Source organism: Dasypus novemcinctus, chromosome 11 (assembly GCF_030445035.2).
Source record: "Dasypus novemcinctus isolate mDasNov1 chromosome 11, mDasNov1.1.hap2, whole genome shotgun sequence".
In the NCBI taxonomy this organism is placed as follows: domain Eukaryota; kingdom Metazoa; phylum Chordata; class Mammalia; order Cingulata; family Dasypodidae; genus Dasypus; species Dasypus novemcinctus.
In genome coordinates, this window is record NC_080683.1 from 7586213 (window position 1) to 7607832 (window position 21620).

The 21620-nt window shown below is 40.2% G+C and overlaps 1 protein-coding gene and 1 long non-coding RNA gene across 11 annotated transcripts in view; one reads left to right on the top strand and one right to left on the bottom strand.

Annotated features, from left to right (window-relative positions):
• FKBP5 (FKBP prolyl isomerase 5) overlaps window positions 1–21620 on the bottom strand; it is a 147406-nt gene that overhangs the window by 29367 nt on the left and 96419 nt on the right. For all 10 annotated transcript variants that reach the window (XM_071218428.1, XM_071218427.1, XM_004458312.5 and 7 more), the window contains 2 exons: window positions 16383–16525; window positions 15408–15522 (listed from right to left, as the gene is read on the bottom strand). In XM_071218428.1, the coding sequence (XP_071074529.1) occupies window positions 15408–15522; window positions 16383–16525 (258 nt within the window). The remainder of the gene's footprint in view (window positions 1–15407; window positions 15523–16382; window positions 16526–21620) is intronic.
• Window positions 1022–20308, top strand: LOC139439975 (uncharacterized). Its single transcript, XR_011650043.1, has 2 exons — window positions 1022–1671; window positions 20040–20308. It is a non-coding gene; the product is annotated as an uncharacterized lncRNA (long non-coding RNA).

A 21620-nucleotide genomic window follows, 5' to 3' on the forward strand; every position in this document is an offset into this window, starting at 1 on the left:
TTATCCTTGTAGCTCACAACTAGTTAACAGATCTTTTTGTCTGAGGTTTATTGTTAGAAGTATCATCTTCCTCCCTAAAGGAGAGTACATTTAGTGGGGAGGAAACTATCAGTACATTCATTGTGGCTTTTGGTTGATCAAGTTTGAATGTGTTTTCAAAACAGGAAATCCAGAGACTGAAAAGGATTCCTGTCTGTGTGTCAGTTTCCTAGGCTGGTTTCTGGCTTAATGCATGTAATTGATATTAAAAGCATATATAAATAATTTCAGAAGTGCTCTTTTGATGGGATAATCCATCCTATCGAAAAAAAAATAAACAGGATGGGAAAGATAAGTGAAGCAAGCAAACAAGCGGAAAGAAAAAGTTTGAGGCAAACTATAACAAAGAAAACAAAGCATTCATTGCAGTTGATTGCTTTCAGAGACAATAAATGACAGAGCCACTGTTTGTGACCACCTACTAATAGGAAGGCAAAATTTTACAATAAGCTCTTACAAATACTACCTTAGATGCAGACTGATCTTTTTTTCTGGTAACTCTAACTCTTTCAAATTAGACCTCAACAAGCACTACTTAAAGTATCATAAAATCTTAACCTGAATGTGTATATATATATATATCAGTTTGTATGTATATATAAAATCACCTTTGAATACTGACAATAACTGGAATGTCAAAGCAAGAGGCGGTATCATGGCTTCAGGGTGTACACAGCTCCCCGATTCTTTACATCTACGAGTAGCAAAAAGGCTACTGCTCTGCTAACTGGTTTCTCAACTCGGAACACTGGCGTGACAAGTTCTACAAGGCTGCTGACAAGAACTTACACACCATGCTAGAGCACAACCACAGAAACGCCTGCTGATGGCCACAGTAATGACCCCTCCCAGGAGTGACACAGATAATGCCTCATTCCTCTAAATCCAGTTATTCTTTTTTATACTGTTTCAACAGTTGTTCCCAAAGAAAACGGAGGAAGACCTATGGTTGCTTCTGACCTTGTATCTCTTAGTGCAAAGACTCAATAAATATTTAATAATCTCCATCATGACTCACTGGGAGCTCGGCCCCTAGGGCTCAGGAGGTCTATTGCTAAATCCCAACCAGTGTGATTTACGGGAAGTAAATGATCTATGACGTGCCCAAAGACAATAAAGTGCATACAGGATACTTCTACTTAGGGCTTTTTTGGTAGAGAAAGAAAGAAACAAATTATGAAGAGATAGCATGTTCTCTTCTTAAAGTCTACATAACTTAAGGGGGAGGGGGCCCCTCAAGCCCCACAAAGTCAAACCAAACTCAATTACTGGTTTTAGCTGTGCAATCTGAGTGTAACCACATCAAGTGAGGACAGTTTGCCTGCAAAACATCACTTAAACTGGAGCTCTGACTTATTGTTCTCTTACTGCCCTAGAGCAATTTTGTTTTGAAGAGCACAGAACACCCTGTTCTGAATGTGGCTGGCACATGAACTCGATGTGCTGACAGCAATTTGTACTCCGATTAAAACGGGGAAAAAGGAAAGACAGCACAGAGCAGTAACAAAAACTGGAATGCTAGAACCCAAAAAACCGTACAATTGAGTTTTAGGAAGCAAAACGGAAAAAGAGGCTCCATAACTTAAAAAAAAAAAAAAAAAAATGCTGTCAAAGAACCAGACCTTAGCTCTGGTAAGTGTCTGTTTTTCCCTTTTCTAATTATAGTAGTTGGTGTCTAATAGCTTTGCACTCATTCCCAAAACAATTACTGGGTCATGGGGATTTGAATGGGAATGTTGTAATGGCATTACTACCAGACAAGGCTGGTCACTTGGCCAAAGAAAACCAGGTTGTAACAGGTTATTCCCACTCTGCAAGGGTTTTCTCTGTTGCCTCATTAATGCCAAATAAGTTTCTCTCTGCCTCTATCTCCTGCCTAATAGAGTCAGGGTTTCTAGTAGAGTGAGATTTTAATAACCCCCTGAAAAGGGAAATGAGAAAGCACAGATGAATTTCTAAATGCAGCAGAGGCATATAAATCTCTGACTAGAAATGAAAGGGCTCCCATGAGGCATGGTGGTTAAATGCCCCCCACCACCCCAAACTACCTCCCTTCCTCCACTGTACCCATTTTGTACTGTCTGGTAACAGATACCACTGTAGGATTCCTTATGGAACTGAAGGTAGCCATGGCACATATTCTATTCTTGAACAGAACATGAATGCAAATAACTTATATCTTTATTCTAAACAGAAACCATACACCCAGCAATAAAATCTACAACAGCACAAACCCTCGCCACTCTTCTCTGAAGACCAGCTTAGCACAGAGTGTGGACTTTAGTCAGCCCTGGATTCCAGTTCCATTCTGCCACTTTATTGCCACTATAAAATAGGGACATTAATACCAGGTAACTCCTAACTTTGGAGAGGAGTACATTAGATACTGAATTAAAGCATTTCACCCAGTACTTGGCATTCATTCATTCATATGTCGGGGTGCCTACCATGAGAAAAGAAAACTAAGTGTGGATATACAGATATGAACTCACTGAATATTAGTTATGATTTTTTTCCTGCAGTAAATGGTAAATTATACTAGATTAAACATGATTGAGAACTCTGTATAAGAAAATACTTAATGGCTTTGCAGAGAGAACTTTCAAAGTATGAATAAACTCCTAATGGGCCAAGGCAATCAATGTCTCATATGTCTTTTGAACCTTACAGTGTCTAGGACACAGTGCAGGGTCAGAAAGTAAATATTTATTTAATAACTAGTCTGAAAACAGGGCCTTAAGGAAAAGAGTAGTAATTTTTACTAATTTATAGAAAATTTCCTTTTTTAATCCATTAGTCAGTTTTATTTTAATAAGCTCCAGGAGGTTATTCAGATTCTTTACCGATATGGAGCTTTTGTTTTTTATGTACTATTGTAAATTAAGTGATCGCTGGCTGTTTTATTTTGCAACAAAAAAGACTATTCACTACTAAGGTTTAACTCCCCTTGAAAACCCAAAGATACCTTCTTAGAAGAAAGGAGCTATATAAATCCAAAATATTTGGAAGAATAAATTTTTACTAAGTGTCACATTACATTAGTGTGTCAAAACATGTAATGAAACGGTTTCAAGAATTTTCTCTTCCTTTCCAGACTTATTTGCCAGGACATTAACAAATAATCCAAAAGCACGTGTAAAACAAGTAAACAAACTCATTAAAAAAACAAACAAAGGAAAATGAACAAAACCCTTGTGGTTCTATCAGATCTCAACATGGGTATATAAGAAATCTTTTCTCTGTTTTCAATTTTTGGAATTACTTTGGTTTTGTTGTTTCATTTACAAGGAACATATGGGGAGTGGAGGTAGCTCAAGTGATTAGGCACCTACCTCCCATATGGGAGGCCCCAGGTTCAGTTCTGGGTACCTCCTAAAAAAAGATAACAAGCAAGACAGCAAGGGCAAACAATAGGGTGGTGGGAGGAGATAAATAAAAATAAATAAATCTTAAAAAAAAAAAAAAAGAACATTTGGCTAGATTCTGTTATTTTAACCTAAATGCTGCCTTTAGAATAGGTGACTTTGTTCCATCCACTTTTTTTTTATTGTCACTGGAGTGATTGGTTTTATTCCTCACATCTTATTTTAGGTTTTATATACAGTATTTTTTGGTTATTTTTTTCTATGACTTTTGCTGGATTATGTTTTCCTTGTTCCTCTATTTCCTGACCCCAAATCAGGTGGTTTGGAGTTGCTACATACATTTCTTATCAGTATCTTCCACTAAATTTCTAATAAATTATTTAAAAGGATATATGTTTTTATCAATGTCAAGAGCTAATCAACAGAATTGCTCCTGTAATAAAATAATTTTAGACAATTTGACCTATGTTCTCCATTTCCCACCTCTACTGCATTTTGTTAAAATAACCAAGAATGTAGATCTGGACTATTACATTATTACTTTTAAAAAACAATTTATTTCAAATTATGGCCAATATACACATCATAAAAACCAGTTTAAATGAGCAAAAGTTTGACATTGAAGTACACTGACAATACTGTGTAACTATTACCTCTATTAATAGACTATTTTCATCATCCAAAACCAAACCTCATACTCCTTTAGCAATAACTTGCCCTTTTCCTCCTCCCCCACCTCTACTTCCTGTCTCTATGAATTTGCTTATTGTAAGTATTTCATATAAGAGAAACCATACAATCTTTGTCCTCTTGTTCTGGCTTATTTCACTTAATATGATGTCTTCAAGGTTCATCCATGTTGAAGAACGTGCCAGCACATCTTCTTTTTACAGCCGAATAATATTCCATTGTATGGCTATACCACATTTTTTCCACTCATTTGTTGATGGACACTTGAGTTGCTTCCACTTCTTGGCTCTTGTGAATAATGCTGTGATGAACACTGATGTAAAAATATCTGTCCAAGTCTCAGCTTTCAGTTCTTTTAGATTTATACCTAGAAGTAGAATTGCCTATACTATGGCAATTCTATGCTAAACTTTCTGAGAAATGGCCCAACTGTTAATCCACAGTGGTTACAACATTTTACATTCCCATCAACAAGGTACAAGGGTTCCTCTTTCTCAGCATCCTTGCCAAAATTTGCAATTTTCAGTTCTTTTAAATAATAACCATCATAATGGGTATCAAGTGATATCTCCAATACTGGAGTTTTAATTTGCCTTTCTTTATGGCTAATGATGTTGAGCATCTTTTCATATACTTATTAACCATTTAAATATCTTCTTTGGAGAAATGTCTATGCAAATGCTTAGCTCATTTTATTTTATTTTTTAAGATTATTTATTTATTTATTACTCTCCCCTCCTCCAGTTGTTTGCTCTCTGTGTGTTCTTCTGTGTCCGCTTCTATTCTTGTCAGCGGCCCGGGAATCTGTGTCTCTTTTTGTTGCGTCATCTTGCTGCATCAGCTCTCCGTGTGCGGCGCCACTCCTGGGCAGGCTGCACTTTCTTTCAACACTGAGCGGCTCTCCTTGCACGTAGGGCTCCCCTACGCGGGGGACACCCCTGCGTGGCAAGGCACTCTTTGTGCGCATCAGCAATGCATGTGGGGCAGCTCCTCACAGGTCAAGGTGGCCCTGGGTTTGAACCACAGATCTCCCATGTGGTAGGTGGATGCTCTATCTGTTGAGCCAAGTCCACTTCCCTGCTTGGCTCATTTTAAAATTCAGTTCTCCTTTTTTGTTGAGTTGTAGGAGCTCTTTACATATTCTGGATATTAAATCCCTATTAGATATATTCTCTCCCATTCTGTAGGTTGTCTTTTGCTTTTCTTGAAAATGTCCTTTGATGTACAAAAATTTTTTATTTTGGTGAAGCATATTTTATCTAATTTTTCTTTTGTTGCTTGTGCTTTTGGTGTAAAATCAAAAAATTCATTGCAATTACTTCATTACTGCCTTTTTTTGTATTTAGCTGGGTTTTTTTTTGCAGTGTACCATTTTGATTCCCTTCTTTCCTTTCTCTGTATATTTTAAATTACTTTCTAAGTGCCTACCTTTGTAGTTACAATGAACATCTTAAACTAATAACAACCTAGTTGCACTAGGGCAATCTAGTTTCAGTAGAACACAACTCGCCACTCCTACATATCTCCTTCCTCTCCACTTTATATTGTTACTATCTCAGATTACATCCTCACACACTGTATACTTGTTAGAACAGACTTAAAATGCTCTTGTATACATTTGCCTGTTAAGTCATATGAGGATAGGGGGCAGCAGTTACAAACCAAAAGTACAAAATACAGAATTTTATATTTACTAATGTAATTTCCTTTACCAATATTCTTTATTTCTTTTGTGGTTTTGAGTTACTGTCTAGTGTCCTTTTACTTCAGCCTGAAGGACTGACTCCCTTTGGCATTTCTTGTAGGGCACATCTTGTGGTTATGAACTTTTTTAGCTTTTGTTGATCTGCAAATATCTTAATTTCTCCTTCATTTTTGAAAGATAATTTTGTGGATGTAGAATTCATGGCTGACAAGTTTTTTTTCCCTTAAGGACTATAAATTATATCATCCCACTATCGTCTGGCCTCCATGGTTTCTAATGAGAAACCTGCTCTAAATCTTACTGAGGATCCTTTGTAGGTGACAAGGTGCTTCTCTCTTGCTGCTTTCAAATTCTCTTTGTCTTTGGACCTTGACAATTTCACTCTAATAAATTTTGATGTAGATCTCAGAGTCTCTCCTGCTTAGAGTTCATGGAGCTTCCTGGATGTGTATATCCATGTCTTTCTTCAAATAGTTTTTCTGCCCCTATCTTCTTTCTCTCTCATCCTTCTGAGACCCTCAAAGATGTGTATGTGTACAAATGATGGTGTCCCACAAGTCCCTCAGGTTCTGTTCAGTGTTCTTCCGGCTACTAACACTACATAATTTCAATTGTCTTGTTTTCAAGTTCGCTGATCCTTTCTTCTGTTTGTGCAAAGATGCTGCTGAATCCATCTAATGAGGTTTTAATTTCAATTACTGTATTTAGCAGCTCCAAAATTTGTTTGGTTCCTTTTTACAATTTCTATCTCTTTGTCGTGTTCAGACAATGTATTCCTAATTTCCTTTAGTTCTTTGTATATGGATTCCTTTAGCTCACTGAACATATTTAAAACAGCTGGTTTAAAGTCTTGCAATAATAGTTCCAATGTATGAGCTTCCTCAGGGATGGTTTCTGGCAAATTCATTTTCCTGTGAATGGGCCTTACTTTCCTGTTTCTTAGTGTTTTGTAATTTTTTTTTCTGTTGAGAACTGGACACCTGAGTATTAAATTTTTATAACTCTGGAAATCAAGTTCTCCCACTCCTCTGGGAGTGCTAAATTTTGTTCTCTGTTTTTGGTTTTTGTTGCTATTGTTGAGGGCTGGAGCTGTTGATTTGTGACTTTTCCAAACTACTTTTTGCTCCAATTTGGTAAAGAGAAAAGAAGAAAATAAAAAGGCACTGTTTCTTTAAGACTCCTCTGCCACTTTTGCCTGAGAGGGTTTGGAACTATGGCCCTCAGTAATCTGAAGTAGCTGATCAAAAGCAGTGTGATCAGTGATCTGACTACACACACATACACCCAAGACCTTGGGGAACTAGGTCTTTATAAGCCACCCTGGCACCAGCAGGCCACACTAGAAGTCCCGGCTGCAGCTCCCACTGCTGCCTGCCACACCACTGGGGGATGGGGGATGGCAGCCACCACACAGAGTGAAGTTCACGATGGTATTTATGCAGTTTACCAGCTTCTTGCTCCAGCTCTTCCCTGGATGCTGCACAATGGTCCACTAGATTCCGGAGTTTCAAAATGGTTGATTTAGACAGCTCCTGCCAGTTCAGTAAGTTTTTTGGTGGTGGGACTGATTCCTGGAGCTTCTACTCTGCCATCTTCCCATAGTCCCTCTAAATTATTAATATTTCAACACTATAGCTCTACCATTTCAGGGTTCTTTCAAAATAAATGTATCCAACTTCATTGTCATGTTAAGGAAATTATTTGTTTGAGGACTACTCTTCCTTTTATGCCTTGAGTCTTTACCTCTTGGATTTCTTTTCTATGATACTTTAGAATATTCCCTAGTATCTTTCCAGAAAGGATATAAGATTGCATATTCAAAAATGTTAATTTTGTTTTCACCTTTAGTGATAGTTTGGCTGAATATAGAATTCTAGATTCAAAATACTCATAGCTATTGGCAGTACTCAAAGCACTGTCTCTTAGTATCTAGTGTCAAGGATGATACTCATTTCTTTGCACACGTTTATTTCTCTCTGGAGTTCTCAGAATTTTCTTTTTACATTTGGAATTCAAAAATTTCACCAGGATGTATCTAGGTGAAAAAATACTCCTTATTCCTGTTTGCCACCATCAACTGGCCCTTTTAATCTCAAGATGCTACTTCCTTCCTAGGAAATTTTCTTATATTACATGTTTGATAAGATGCATATGGTCTCTCCTTGATTTACTGTCCATGTCTCCTTTTTCCTTCACCTGCTTCTTATTTCTCCTTGATTTATCATCCATGTCTTCTAATTTTTCTTTCACCTTTCATCTCCGGTGGTTTTTTTTTCTTCTTCTTTTTTTCAGAGAAGCTAATTTTTTTTGCTTAAATCCTTAAACATCTCTTAAGATGGTAATTAGTATTTTTTAAATTCTCTTCTATTACTTCTTAGTCCACCTTGGTTCTTTTTCATGGAATTTTTCTGATCTTATAAAGGAAGCATTCAGAATAATCAAATGATTACAGTTACCTGGGGCAGGTTTTCTAAGCAGCTGACTGTGTTTCCATGGCAGGCCCTTTCTAAAAGGGGAGGCTGTTTGTGGGTATCTATGGGTGAAGATTCCACAGGTATTTAAGTATTTATTATGTGCTGAGTATGATGTGCACAGGAAGATTGGGGACACCCTTCCCCACTGCAAATGTATGAATAAGTTTTATTTTGGGAACATTACAAATTTGAATATTTACTGCTGTGTAGAGCTGCCTTTTGCCTCCCTTATTTTTCTTCCCTACAAATCTGTTTTAGAAGTTCAAAGATACTTTAGGTTCTAATTTTTCAGCCCCAATACCCATGCCAATACTTCAAGTCTTCTGAGGAAGAGCTCTGTTTTATTTTAGAAATGTGGCCTTATTGCTTTAACCTGGGGACAAAAGCCACAGTCCTAGACCCTGGAGTAGTAGTTCTTAATCCTTGGCTGCAAACTAGAATTAGCGGAGGATTAACAAAAATACTCGTGTCTGAAGTTCCTTCCTTTGAGATTATTACTTTAAGCCATCTAGGATGAAACTCAGGCTCAGGATTTTAAATCTCCCCAGGTGATTCTAAATGTAGCTGAAGTTAAGTACTGCACTAAAGGTTTGGGGACCAGCTGTTCTACATTGTTTTATAACAACCCTGATGATTGCCCCATAGCCTGCTTTGGCTCCCTTGCACCAGCTGACTGTGAGCTTGGAGTTCTGCCCCAGCTCGTTGAGAACAGTATGTACCTCTGCAGAGGTCTGTTCTACACCTATTTTGGGTTGGGTTTCCTGACTATTTTCCATCAGTCAAATTTCATCTACTTTATAGAGTCCAGAAATTCTTCATAATTTCTGATCAAATTCTTTAAAAAAATAGTTTATTTTTGTATGTGTTTTATTTATTTTTTGATCAAATTTTTATACTCTACTTTCCAGTGCTACAATGGATTTCTTCCTCCTTTTAAAATTATACATTTCTTCCCTCTATCATTCCAGTGGTGAGAGGGAAGGGAGGTGTACTCCAGCAATGTGAACCTGCAGACCACTCTGCTGAAATTTTCACCTTTGAAAATACAGCCAGTTGTTCTCATTCTTTGTATTAAATGTAGCCGAAAGCACTAGGACCTAGAAAGCCAAATGACACAAGCATTTTGATGTGCCTACTCCAACTACTGTAGAAGGCGAATCAGAAGACATGGGAGACATGAAGCTGGGGGGAAAGGAACTGGTAGCTATTTAGAGCTTCATGTCAGTCAGATTGGATTTTCTAAGAAAGTAAAGCTTAACCATTATGATGTAGCCCTTACTGGAATTAAACCACCACACGATGACGAAAGTATCATTCATTACAATAATGTCAATTAGAGTATCTTAGAACACAGTGAGTTTTTTTGATGGAAAAAGGACAACTTTGAATTAAAATTACAAGATGGTCATCCTAATTGACACTAATGAAAGTGTACACTGGAAAAGAATCTAAAAATTGATTTGCAAACATTAGGATCCTAATATAGAGAATAAAAATCAAAATTTCTATGTGAAGGAATAAATCCTGTCCAAGTAACCTAAGTTTTCTCTTCCACACAGAGGCAACAAAAAAAGGGAAGCAAAAGATCACAATATATTTAGCCTGTTACTTGAACCAAAAAACAAACAAACAAAAAACCCCTGGAGAAATGTGGTTTAGACATGATAACTATTAAGGTGGTATATGAATAATTTGAAGACAGTTATTAAAGACAAAGACAAATTAACTACAGATTCTAGGTCAACCTTGCTAGTGCCAAAAAGATATGCTGAGAGAATATATGAAAAAGTGAGGAATCAAAGATTTCTTCCCTTAAATCCACTTAAGGGAAAAAAAGAAAATTCCATCAACACAACACAGAGTAAGAAAAAGAGATTGTGTCACTCATGTGCTGGCACCTTTCTTCATTTAGCTGTCACAGCAACCTTGTGATGATTACTCCCCTTTTTACAGATGAGAAAACTGATGAGAAAACTGGAGATGAGAAAACCAGATGCTCACTGTTGTTAAATATCAATAGGGATTCCAAGATATGAAACTCAAGTCTATAACTGCCAAAGCCTGTCTTTCTCCTTCACTACTTCACTGTACCTGTACCCAGAAGTGACTGAAACCTGGTAATTTTGATGTATCTGTAATGATGCACTGTAATGGCTGATCAGTGTCCTACTGTTCTCTTTTGCTGTCAGGCTGGCATTAGTTCTAGGGTTTATACATCGCTTTGAATCTAAGTGTACGGGTGATGCTACAAAAGAAGACAACTTGGTAAAGACAGGAAATTTCAAAAAGAACAAGGCGATCTTGGCTTCTGACAGAGAACAAGGTACCTCCTCCTTCCACATAGCTAACCTGTTTCAAAGAGGGAAAGCAGGACAACCTAACCTTGACAATTGAAAATTTTAAAAGATTTTTATAAAATTGATTTGTTCCAGAAAACAAGAAAGGGCTTTTGGAAGAAAAAAATAAACTATTCAATTTCCCAGAAAACTACATTCTAATAAGATGAGAGACAAAAGATCAGCCATTGTCCTTTCCAAATATATTTGGAAATAGGAAAAATAAAACTATACAAAGGATTATTTAAATATGCTAAAAAATTCCATCTATATTATGCCCCCTTTCATGCAACAAGAAAATTGCACGTATCTGATGAGTTCTGCAATGGAAATATAAAAAGAACAAACAGAAACATGAGACTGGTTACCTACAGGGGATAAAAGGGTAGAAATAAGGGTAGTAAGGATGAAGGGAGAATAACACTTCCAAGTATATCTTTTTGTACAACTTAGAATCATGGTAATGTTGTACTCATCCAAGAAACAAATAAATAATTAAAATCAACCAGAATGTGGGAGGATCACAAAATAGAATACACACAGTAACAAATGAACCTAACTGTCTCACATGAATAACACAACCACACTGAAGGGAAAGAGGAAGAGAGAACCAACCTCAGTTAGAAAGCAGTGTTTGGACTGTAAACTCTAAGGATAGGACTCAAATATTTCCTATTTAGGAAATATTTCCCAAAGGGTATTGCACAGGGATATGTTAACGATTCTGAAACTACTAACCCATGTTAAAGCAGTTCTGAAACTAATGTATGTATATAAACCAGATTGAGGAAGTAAGTAAATATATCGTGGATAATAAGAACTAGATTTCTCATTATAGGAGCAAAGAATTTCAAATAAGCAAAAGGAGAAGGTTAGAACATAACCTGTGATGTTCTGTTGGAACTGGGAGTATCAGTATGAACTTGTGGGGTTGACTATTTATACAGATTGATATAGAAATACATATGTGTGCATTTTGACTTACGGATTTTCTCAGCTCTGTCCCCTAAAAGGATCTAGAAGCAATCACATCCCATAGTATGAGCACGTCTAGCACTCAGATCTTGCTTTCCATTCTCCAGCAAAAGGAACCTGGGCTCCTAGGATAAATGGTTCACTCCAGGCTGGGGGAGCGGATCTTCAAGATGAACATGGGACAACTTCTGATACCATAAAATGAGAAAGTGGTTAAAAAACAGTGGGGGCATGTCCTGCCCTGATCAAGCGGGTGGAGTGAGATGCTTCAGGGCTCGTCCCACCACAGAAGACTTGAACTGCAAGAACTGGCAGAAACATCTTTCTCAAAGCTCCAAAAATCAGTTAGAGCACTGCAGTAACAGATCAAGAGCTGAACCGAGAGGAAGGCCACTTAAAAGCAGCAGGATCTCATGATGCCCTGGCTGGCCCACCCCCCAGTCCTCACCAATAAGTGTGGAGCTGGCTGCACTCCCAGTGCAGAGCAACCCATATGCACACACTGGGAACATGTGTGTCTGGCCCAAGCTGTCTGGCAATGGCCTGAGGGACTCGCTGTCCCAGAACTTGTCCCGTATATAGAAGCAGGCTCTCCTACAGATGTTGTAGGAGAGCAGTCAAGTGGCTGCCGGGGGCAGGGTAGTGTTGGTTGTAGGACATAAAATACGGTACCCTGCCTGCAAGGACCTTCAAGAAAATGTTTCCTAGGGAAGAGGAGACATTCAGAATCGAGTAAATGGGAGAATTCCCAGGGAGAAACACACATGGGCCTGGACTGGAGGCATGTGAAGAAAGGTCCCTATCCTTTGGCCTGGGGCCATTCACTCAACTCTCTGTATGGATAAACCCTGAAGGACAGCACTCCTACAAGTCAGGCGCACAGACTGGGAAGGGATTTTGTGGTTTTTTTTCTTTTTTAGGTAAGCTCAAGGCATTCAAGGAATGCTCTGTAATAACACTAGCTAGATAAAAGCTAAAGAAACAGATGCCTCAGAGTCTATATTCAAAGACTATATTTTAACATATTAAAATATCAGAATGTCCAGGTTTCAATAAAAGGTACAAAATATAGAAACAGGAAGTGATGGCCCAGGCAAAAAAAGAAAATTAAAACATTAGAAACCATCAATGAGGAGGATCAGACCTGGGATAAATCAGACAAAGGGTTAAAAAAAAATGGTCCAAAATGTGTTCAAAGACCTCAAGGACAACATGGACAAAGGGCAAAAGGAAATCAGGAAAATGACAGACGAACACAAAGAGAATACAGAGCAAGGGAAGTTATGAAAAGGAACCAAACAGAGCTGAAACCCAAAGAAACAGAAATTAAAAATTCCCAGAGGGAAGCGGACTTGGCCCAGTGGTTAGGGCGTCCGTCTACCACATGGGAGGTCCGCGGTTCAAACCCCAGGCCTCCTTGACCCGTGTGGAGCTGGCCCACGCACAGTGCTGATGTGCATAAGGAGTGCCCTGCCATGCAGGGGTATCCCTGCGTAGGGGAGCCCCACGCGCATGGAGTGTGCCCCGTAAGGAGAGCCGCCCAGCGCGAAAGAAAGTGCAGCCTGCCCAGGAATGGTGCCTCACACACACGGAGAGCTGACACAAGAAGATGACGCAACAAAAAGAGACACAGATTCCCGTGCTGCTGACAACAGAAGCGGACAAAGAAACACGCAGCAAATGGACACAGAAAACAGACAGGTGTGGGGAGGGGGAAGGGGAGAGAAATAAATAAAAATAAATCTTAAAAAAAAAAAAAAAATTCCCAGAGGGGTTCAACAACAGATTAGAGCTAGCAGAACAAAGACTCCGAGAACTTGAAGATAAAACAATTAAAATTATCCAGTCTGAGGAACAGAAAGAAAAAAGAATGCAGAAAAGTGAACAGAGGCCGAGGAGCCTGCAGGACCCCATCCAGTGCACCAATACATGCACTGTGGGAGTCCCAGGGGGAGGAGGGAGAGAGTAGGGAGAATCTTCAAAGAAATAACGGCTGAAAACTTCCCAGATTTAATAAGACAGGAATACACACATTTAAGATGCTCAACGAATTCCAAAGTAGATAAGCCCAAATTAAGTTCATACCACAGCATATTATAATCAAACTGTCAAATGCTCAAGAGAAAGAGATTTCTGGAAGGTGCAAGACAGAAGCAACGTGTCACATACAAGGGAGCCTCAACAAGATTAAGTGCTGACCTCTCATCAGAAACCATGGAGGCACATTTAAAGGGCTGAAAGCAAAAAGCTGTCAACCAAGAATTCTCTATCTGGTACAACTGTCTTTCAAAATTGAGGGAGAGATTAAGACCATTCCCAGATAAACAAATGCTGAGAGAATTCATCATGACTTGGTCGGTCCTAGAAGAGACGCTAAAGGAAGTTCTGCAGGTGAAAGGAAAGGACAGTAGAAAACAGACTGAAGCCACATAGAGAAATAAAGATCTCTGATAAGAGTAATGCCAAGGGTAAATAAAAACATGACAAAACATTAAAACTGGTGGATCTGAATACCTGGGGGATTGGGGTGTGTTGGAGTTCTCTGTCAGGTGTTCATACTATTTTTGCAACTCTCCTGTAAGTTTGAATGTATTTTGAAATATAAAGTTTTTTTAAAAACCACAAAAAACAATGGGGGCATGCTGAAAGGACACAAGAGCCGACTTGCTTTCATGGCCAGATCTGGGACAATCTGAGCAACAAAATAACTAAGAACAGTAATGAATAATAAGCTAAAGAATAAAATACATATCCATGGAGCCATACTGACAGATAGAACTAAATAACTGAATAAACAAACTGGGGAGGAGAGACAGCTTTTCCTTACAGTAGAATTTCAATTAATAAATGTATAAGGAACAATGGAAATAGAAAAACTACCATTAGGCAAATAACACAGTAATTGCAGTTGCATACAGAAATCATTAACAGACGGAACTACGTATGAGGCACAGTAGGTGGTGATGGAAACATGAAGAGGAGAAAAGGTCCTGGAGCTCAAGCACTCGCTGTGTACCGGGGAAAACATGTGAAGGGTGATTACAAAATAAAGTGACCAGTGGTGTACACGGTGATATATGCCAAGTACTCCAGTACTCTGGGAGACAGAAAGATTAGTCACCCCTGTCTGCAAAGGTGTCCTCACTGCCATTTAGCAAACGAGGAACTGGAATTGCTTTAAGTCGCTCAGCAGACAGCAAAGCAAGATTTGAACTCAGACCTCCTGAGAGACAATGAAATGAACACTATTATCTAATTTTGATCTAACTGAAATGATAAGCTCTTTGGTTTTGTTTTTCTGCGGTACCGGGACCTCGTATGTAGGAAGCCAGCACTCAACCACTGAGCCATATTAGCTCCCAAACTGCTTCTTTTTATCTTGATGACAGACAGTAAAGTGGGTTTGAGAGTCCTGAAGGGGATTATAATTATACTGATCTCCTCAGTAACTCTGGAACCTAGGGCAACTTATATAACTTCTACAAGTCTCATTTTTCTCAATCAGTCTTACCTCATGGGGTTATTATGAAAAAGAAATGCATAAATACGTAAGGTAACTCTTACAGTTTGGGGCATACTATAGGAGTCTATGGACTAAGAATTCCTTCAGGGATGGTATTATTTTTAATTAATTTTAGAGTTAGAGCCTGGTACAGTACCTGGCACGTATGTGTTGAATTAATATTTACCCAATGCAGTGACTTATTAAACACATACTGAATCTAAACTATTCTTAAAATATACTCAGTGTTTATATCTATAAATAGGATTTTTAAAATATCTCTATTTTTAAGGAGTAGTTCCTTCTCATAGCAATACTTACTTTCTACTCTTGCTCCTTCATTTGGATTTGAGTATCCCTCTCCTTTTTGTTTGATTCTCCGGATAATGCCTCCATCTTCAAACATATCTTCTCCTTTGAAATCAAGCAGCTCAATCTAGAAAGGAAAAGGCGATTTGGCTGAGAAGAGACCTAACACAGATTAAGGCAAGGGCAACTCAATTCCCCTCCCATGTTACAAAATAAAAAGACTTTTTTAACAAAATCATCTATGCATCTTAGTTATTGGAAAAGGAGGGAAGAAAGAACACTGTACTCTTCAATACCTGAAAAGAACCTTAAAGTAGTGATATTATCTAGAACTACCGCCTGTGGGGCTACAGTGCAAAGATTAGCAGGAAAAGACTGAGGGCCAAAAGCAAGAGCTACAAGGTGCTGGCACAGAACTATTTTGTTTGAACCTGAGGCCACCACTCTTCCACTCCAGGTTCATGGAGTTCCCTTCTTGAAATATAAGAATTAATCCTATGAATCAGGCCTACGAGCAGCGAAAGGTGTGTAATTTTAAAATCAGGTTTTGCCAAATATATATAATTCAGTACAGGCTGAATAACATATTATCAGCATCGACCACTTCAAATGAAGAAGCATGGTCTGTGACAGTTATAAATTTGGTAATGTGCACATTTCAATAGTATCTCCAGTGTTTCCATCTTGTCTGCTGGTCAGTTTCACGTTTAGCATATTCACACCACTGGCAAGAACCCTTCTTTCTAAGTCTGGTGTCTTTTGTTTATTTGGATATGACCTTTTTGTGCCAGAGACTCGTTTCTAAGAAAGCACTGGCACACACCCTTTGGGCTTGTGGGAAACAATTCAAGAACTCAAGCTCCAAAATAAATAAGTTGGATCTGATTCTCAACAGCAAACTTAGCTCCTGTTTCACTGCCTGTTTCTTCAAAGCCAGCACTGTAGTACGGCAGATGCTGACAAGGCAACACCACAGCACATACTTGCCTCAAAAAAGAGTGTTGCATTCGAGGGAATTTTGGGGACACTGCCAGCCGAGCCATATCCATACTCTGGCTTACACAGTAAATGGCAGACCTCTCCTTTCTGCATGGTAGCCACTCCAATGTCCCATGCCTTGATAACTTGGCCTAAAAGAAAGGAAAAGGTAGTTGAAAGCCACAGGCAATACTTGAAAAAGACTTAACTTTCATAAAACCAAAGTGCAAACAAATTTCCAATTTCTCACATTATATACTTAACAAGTAACCGTGGGCTAAAAAATGACAGAACTCAGAAAAAGCTACACACTAAAATACTGTGGTGGTTTGAAGCTGTATGTACCACGTAAAAACATGTTCTTAGATATAATCCATTCCTATGGCATGAACCCATTGTAAGTCGTGCTTTTTGATGAAGTTACTTCAGTTACGGTGTGGCCTGCCTCAACTGGGATGGGTCTTAATTCTATTACTGGAGTCGTTTAGAAGTGAAATGAAATGCAGACAGAAAGAGAAAGTCATAGAGGGAGCAGCCAGCAGAACGTCAACGGAACCCAGGAGAGGCCGCCACGGGCACTGTCCTGTGAGAGAGGAGCTCAGGGCCCAGAGTGACCAGCAGCCAGGCCCAGAGTGCCACCGTCTTTGGGGAGAAAGCTTCACCCTGATGACACCTTGATTTGAGACTTTTTCCCAGCCTTAAATCACAAACAGATGAATCACTATTGCTTAACCTGACTCACTTCATGGTATTTGTTTGGGCAGCCTTGAAAACAAAAACAAATATATCATGATTGTTTGAGGGAGATTGGAGAAGATTCTCTGCTGAGGTGAATCAAAGTACTACCGGGAAACGGACTTTGGCCCAGTGGTTAGGGCGTCCCTCTACCACACGGGAGGTCCGCAGTTCAAGCCCCGGGCCTCTTTGACCCGTGTGGAGCTGGCCTATGCGCAGTGCTGATGTGCGCAAGGAGTGCCGTGCCACACAGAGGTGTCCCCCGCGTAGGGGAGCCCCACACGCAAGGAGTGCACCCGTAAGGAGAGCCGCCCAGCGCGAAGGAGGGAGCAGCCTGCAGAGGAATGGCACCGCCCACACTTCCTGTGCCGCTGTCAACAACAGAAGCGGACAAAGAAACAAGACTCAGGGAAACGGACTTTGGCCCAGTGGTTAGGACGTCCGTCTACCATATGGGAGGTCCGCGGTTCAAACCCCGGGCCTCCTCGACCCGTGTGGAGCTGGCCATGCGCAGTGCTGATGCGCGCAAGGAGTGCCGTGCCACGCAAGGGTGTCCCCCGCGTGGGGGATCCCCCACGCGCAAGGAGTGCGCCCGTGAGGAAAGCTGCCCAGCGTGAAAAGAAAAGTGCAGCCTGCCCAGGAATGGCGCCGCCCACACTTCCTGTGCCGCTGATGACAACAGAAGCGGACAAAGAAACAAAAGCAGACAAAGAAACAAGACGCAACAAATAGACACCAAGAACAGACAACCAGGGAAACGGACTTTGGCCCAGTGGTTAGGGCGTCCGTCTACCATATGGGAGGTCCGCGGTTCAAACCCCGGGCCTCCTTGACCCGTGTGGAACTGGCCATGCGCAGCGCTGATGCGCGCAAGGAGTGCAGTGCCACGCAAGGGTGTCCCCCGCGTGGGGGAGCCCCATGCGCAAGGAGTGCGCCCGTGAGGAAAGCCGCCCAGCGTGAAAAGAAAGAGCAGCCTGCCCAGGAATGGCGCCACCCACACTTCCCGTGCCGCTGACGACAACAGAAGCGGACAAAGAAACAAGATGCAGCAAATAGACACCAAGAACAGACAACCAGGGGAGGGGGGGGAATTAAAATAAATAAATAAATCTTAAAAAAAAAAAAAAAAAAAAAAAAGAACAGACAACCAGGGGAGGGGGGGAAATTAAATAAATAAATAAATCTTAAAAAAAAAAAAAAAGAAAGAAACAAGACGCAGCAAAAAGACACAGAAAGCAGACAACCGGGGGAGGGGAATTAAATAAATAAAAATAAATCTTAAAAAAAAAAAAAAAGTACTACCAGTTCCTCAAGTGTTTTAAATAGCCCGCTCAAGAGTAATAGTTTGAAAAGCAGTGGTAACAAATCCATGAATTATAGATGCTGCTTAATTTATCACTTCAATGATATACTAACCATATTAAAATACCAAAATGTCCAGGTTTCATGAAGCGGATGTGGCTCGACTGATAGAGTGTCCGCCTACCATATGGGAGGGTCCAGGGTTCGATAGCCAGGGCCTCCTTGACCCGTGTGGAGCTGGCCCACGCTGATGCGTGCAAGGAGTGCCGTGCCACGCAGGGGCGCCCCCTTGTGGGAGTGCCCCACACGCAAGGAGTGCGCCCTGCAAGGAGAGCCATCCTGCATAAAAAAAAGCACAACTCGCCCAGAAGTGGAGCCGCACACACAGAGAGCTGACACAGCAAGATGACGCAACAAAAAAGAGACAGTTTCCCGGTGCCACAGAGGGTGCAAGAGGACACAGAAGAACACACAGTGAGTGGACACAGAGAGCAGACAATGGGGAGGGCGGGAGAGAAAAAAATAAAAATAAATCTAAAAAAAAAAAAGGTGGGAAACGGACTTTGGCCCAGTGGTTAGGGCGTCCGTCTACCATATGGGAGGTCCGCGGTTCAAACCCCGAGCCTCCTTGACCCGTGTGGAGCTGGCCATGCGCAGTGCTGATGCGCGCAAGGAGTGCCGCGCCACGCAAGGGTGTCCCCTGCGTGGGGGAGCCCCACGCGCAAGGAGTGCGCCCGTGAGGAAAGCCGCCCAGCGTGAAAAGAAAGTGCAGCCTGCCCAGGAATGGCGCCGCCCACACTTCCCGTGCCGCTGACGACAACAGAAGCAGACAAAGAAACAAGACGCAGCAAATAGACACCGAGAACAGACAACCAGGGGAGGGGGGGGAATTAAATAAATAAATAAATCTTTTTTTTAAAAAAAGGTCCAGGTTTCAACATAATATTGTGAAAGACATAAAGAAACAGGAGTGCTGGCCCAGGGAAAGGAGGATTAAAGCATTAGAAACCACCAATGAGGGAGAGCAGACTTAGGATATACCAGACAAAGACTTAAAAAAAAAAAAAAAAAAAGGTCTAAAATATACTCAGAGAAGTCATGAGCAACAAGGACAAATAACTAAAGGAAATCAGGAAAATGACAGATGAACACGAAGAGAATATCAACAGAGAGCTGGAAGTTAGGAAAAGGAACCAAGCAGAACTGAAGAGCAAGGTAAAAATTCCCTAAAGGGGTTCCACTGCAGACTGGAGCAAGCAGAACAAAGAGGAAGAGATTAAGACCATTCCCAGATAGACAAAAGCTGAGAAAATTCATCACCCCTTGACCGGCCCTACGGAAGATGCTAAATTGAGTTCTGCCGGTTGAAAGGAAAGGGCAATAGATTGAAGTTCACAAAGAAATAAAGATCGCCAATGAAAGTAATGGCAGAATAAATATATATGTCAGTACTATTGTTTTTTTGGTTTGTAACTGCACTCTTTATTTCCAATAGGGCCTAAAAGGCAAATGAATAAAACGTAATGGTAAATTAGTAGTTTTGGATATGTTGTAAGTAGGATATTTTGGTGAGTAAGACCCTAAGTTGTGATCCACTTCAATTCAGGATGTGATTTAATTCACTTACAGGAGTCCTTTATGAGGATGAAATTCAGACAAAGAAAGCCATGGAAGCAAGAATCCAAAAGCAATGAAACCCAGAAGAGAAGGGAGGGACCAGCAGATACTGCCATGTGCCTTGCCAAGTGACAAAGGAATCTGGGATTGCTGGTAGCTGGTCTTCAGGAGGAAATCATTGTCTTGATGATGACTTGATTTGGACATTTTCATGGCTTCAAAATTGTTTACGCTTATAAGCTAAGAAATTCCCATAATTAAAGCCAATGGATTTTATGGTATCTACTTTCAGCAGCAAAGCAAACTTTAACACATTGAAAAAATCCCAAACATTTTTTAGCTTAAAGCATATAAAGGCATATTAATTTACTAGGCTTATGTTAGGTCAAGGCCTTGTCTTTGAGTGTGACTCTAGTGATAAGTTCCACATCATCTTTTTTTTTTTTTTATTTCTCTACCCTTCCCTCCACCCCCAGTTGTCTGTTCTCTGTGTCTATTTGCTGCGTGTTCTTCTTTTGTCCGCTTCTGTTGTCAGTGGCATGGGAATCTGTGTTTCTTTTTGTTGCATCATCTTGTTGTGTCAGCTCTCTGTGTGTGCGGCACCATTCCTGGGCAGACTGCACTTTCTTTCGCACTGGGCAGCTCTCCTTACGGGGCACACTCCATGCGCGTGGGGCTCCCCTACGCAGGGATACCCCTGCATGGCAGGGCACTCCTTATGCACATCAGCACTGTGCGTGGGCCAGCTCCACACGGGTCAAGGAGGCCCGGGGTTTGAACTGTGGACCTCCCATGTGGTAGACGGACGCCCTAAGCACTGGGCCAAGTCCGCTTCCCTCCACATCATCTTTATAATGTAAATCACACTCGTGATACAACATTAGCAATTTACAATGTGGGTTTCTTTAATGTACAGCAAGAGTCAGAAGACACTTGTAAAGCAATCAGCATGCAGAATCCTTCTGGTAAAAATGTATTTTGTGGATCGAATAGCCAGAAATACCAGCTATGTACAGTGGGGGAAGTATACAGAGATTGAAAGGTCAGGAATTTTCTTCTTTATTTATTTATTTTATCATTATTGAAATAATGAAGATACTCTAATAATGATTGAAGTGATGAACACAACTATGTGATTATACCAAATACCATTGATTGTACACCTTGGATGAATTTTACGCTTCATTAATATATCTAAATGAAATTGATTTGTTTTTAAAAAACAAATGGCATATTTGGCATAAAAACCGAATGTCATATATCACCTATATTTTACACACCCCTAATTCAATGGCTATTTTAATAAAAATGCTTTTTTAGCAATGCACCTTAAGTTTTTCCAAAACATTCAATCTAGTTTTCATAGAAATAAGTCCTCTCTTTTTCCATTCATTTCAGTGTTTTACATAATATCTAATGAAATTATTTAATTACAAAACGTTTTGCAGTTTTACAGATTCCAACCTTTAAGAGTATGAAAAAGGAAAAAGCAGGCCTGACATCCAGAACCTGCTAAGACGCTCACAACAAGGCCACAGAGGTGTCTGAGCTGGACTGGCGCTCACAGCTAGACGTGTTATTCTCCTATTAGAC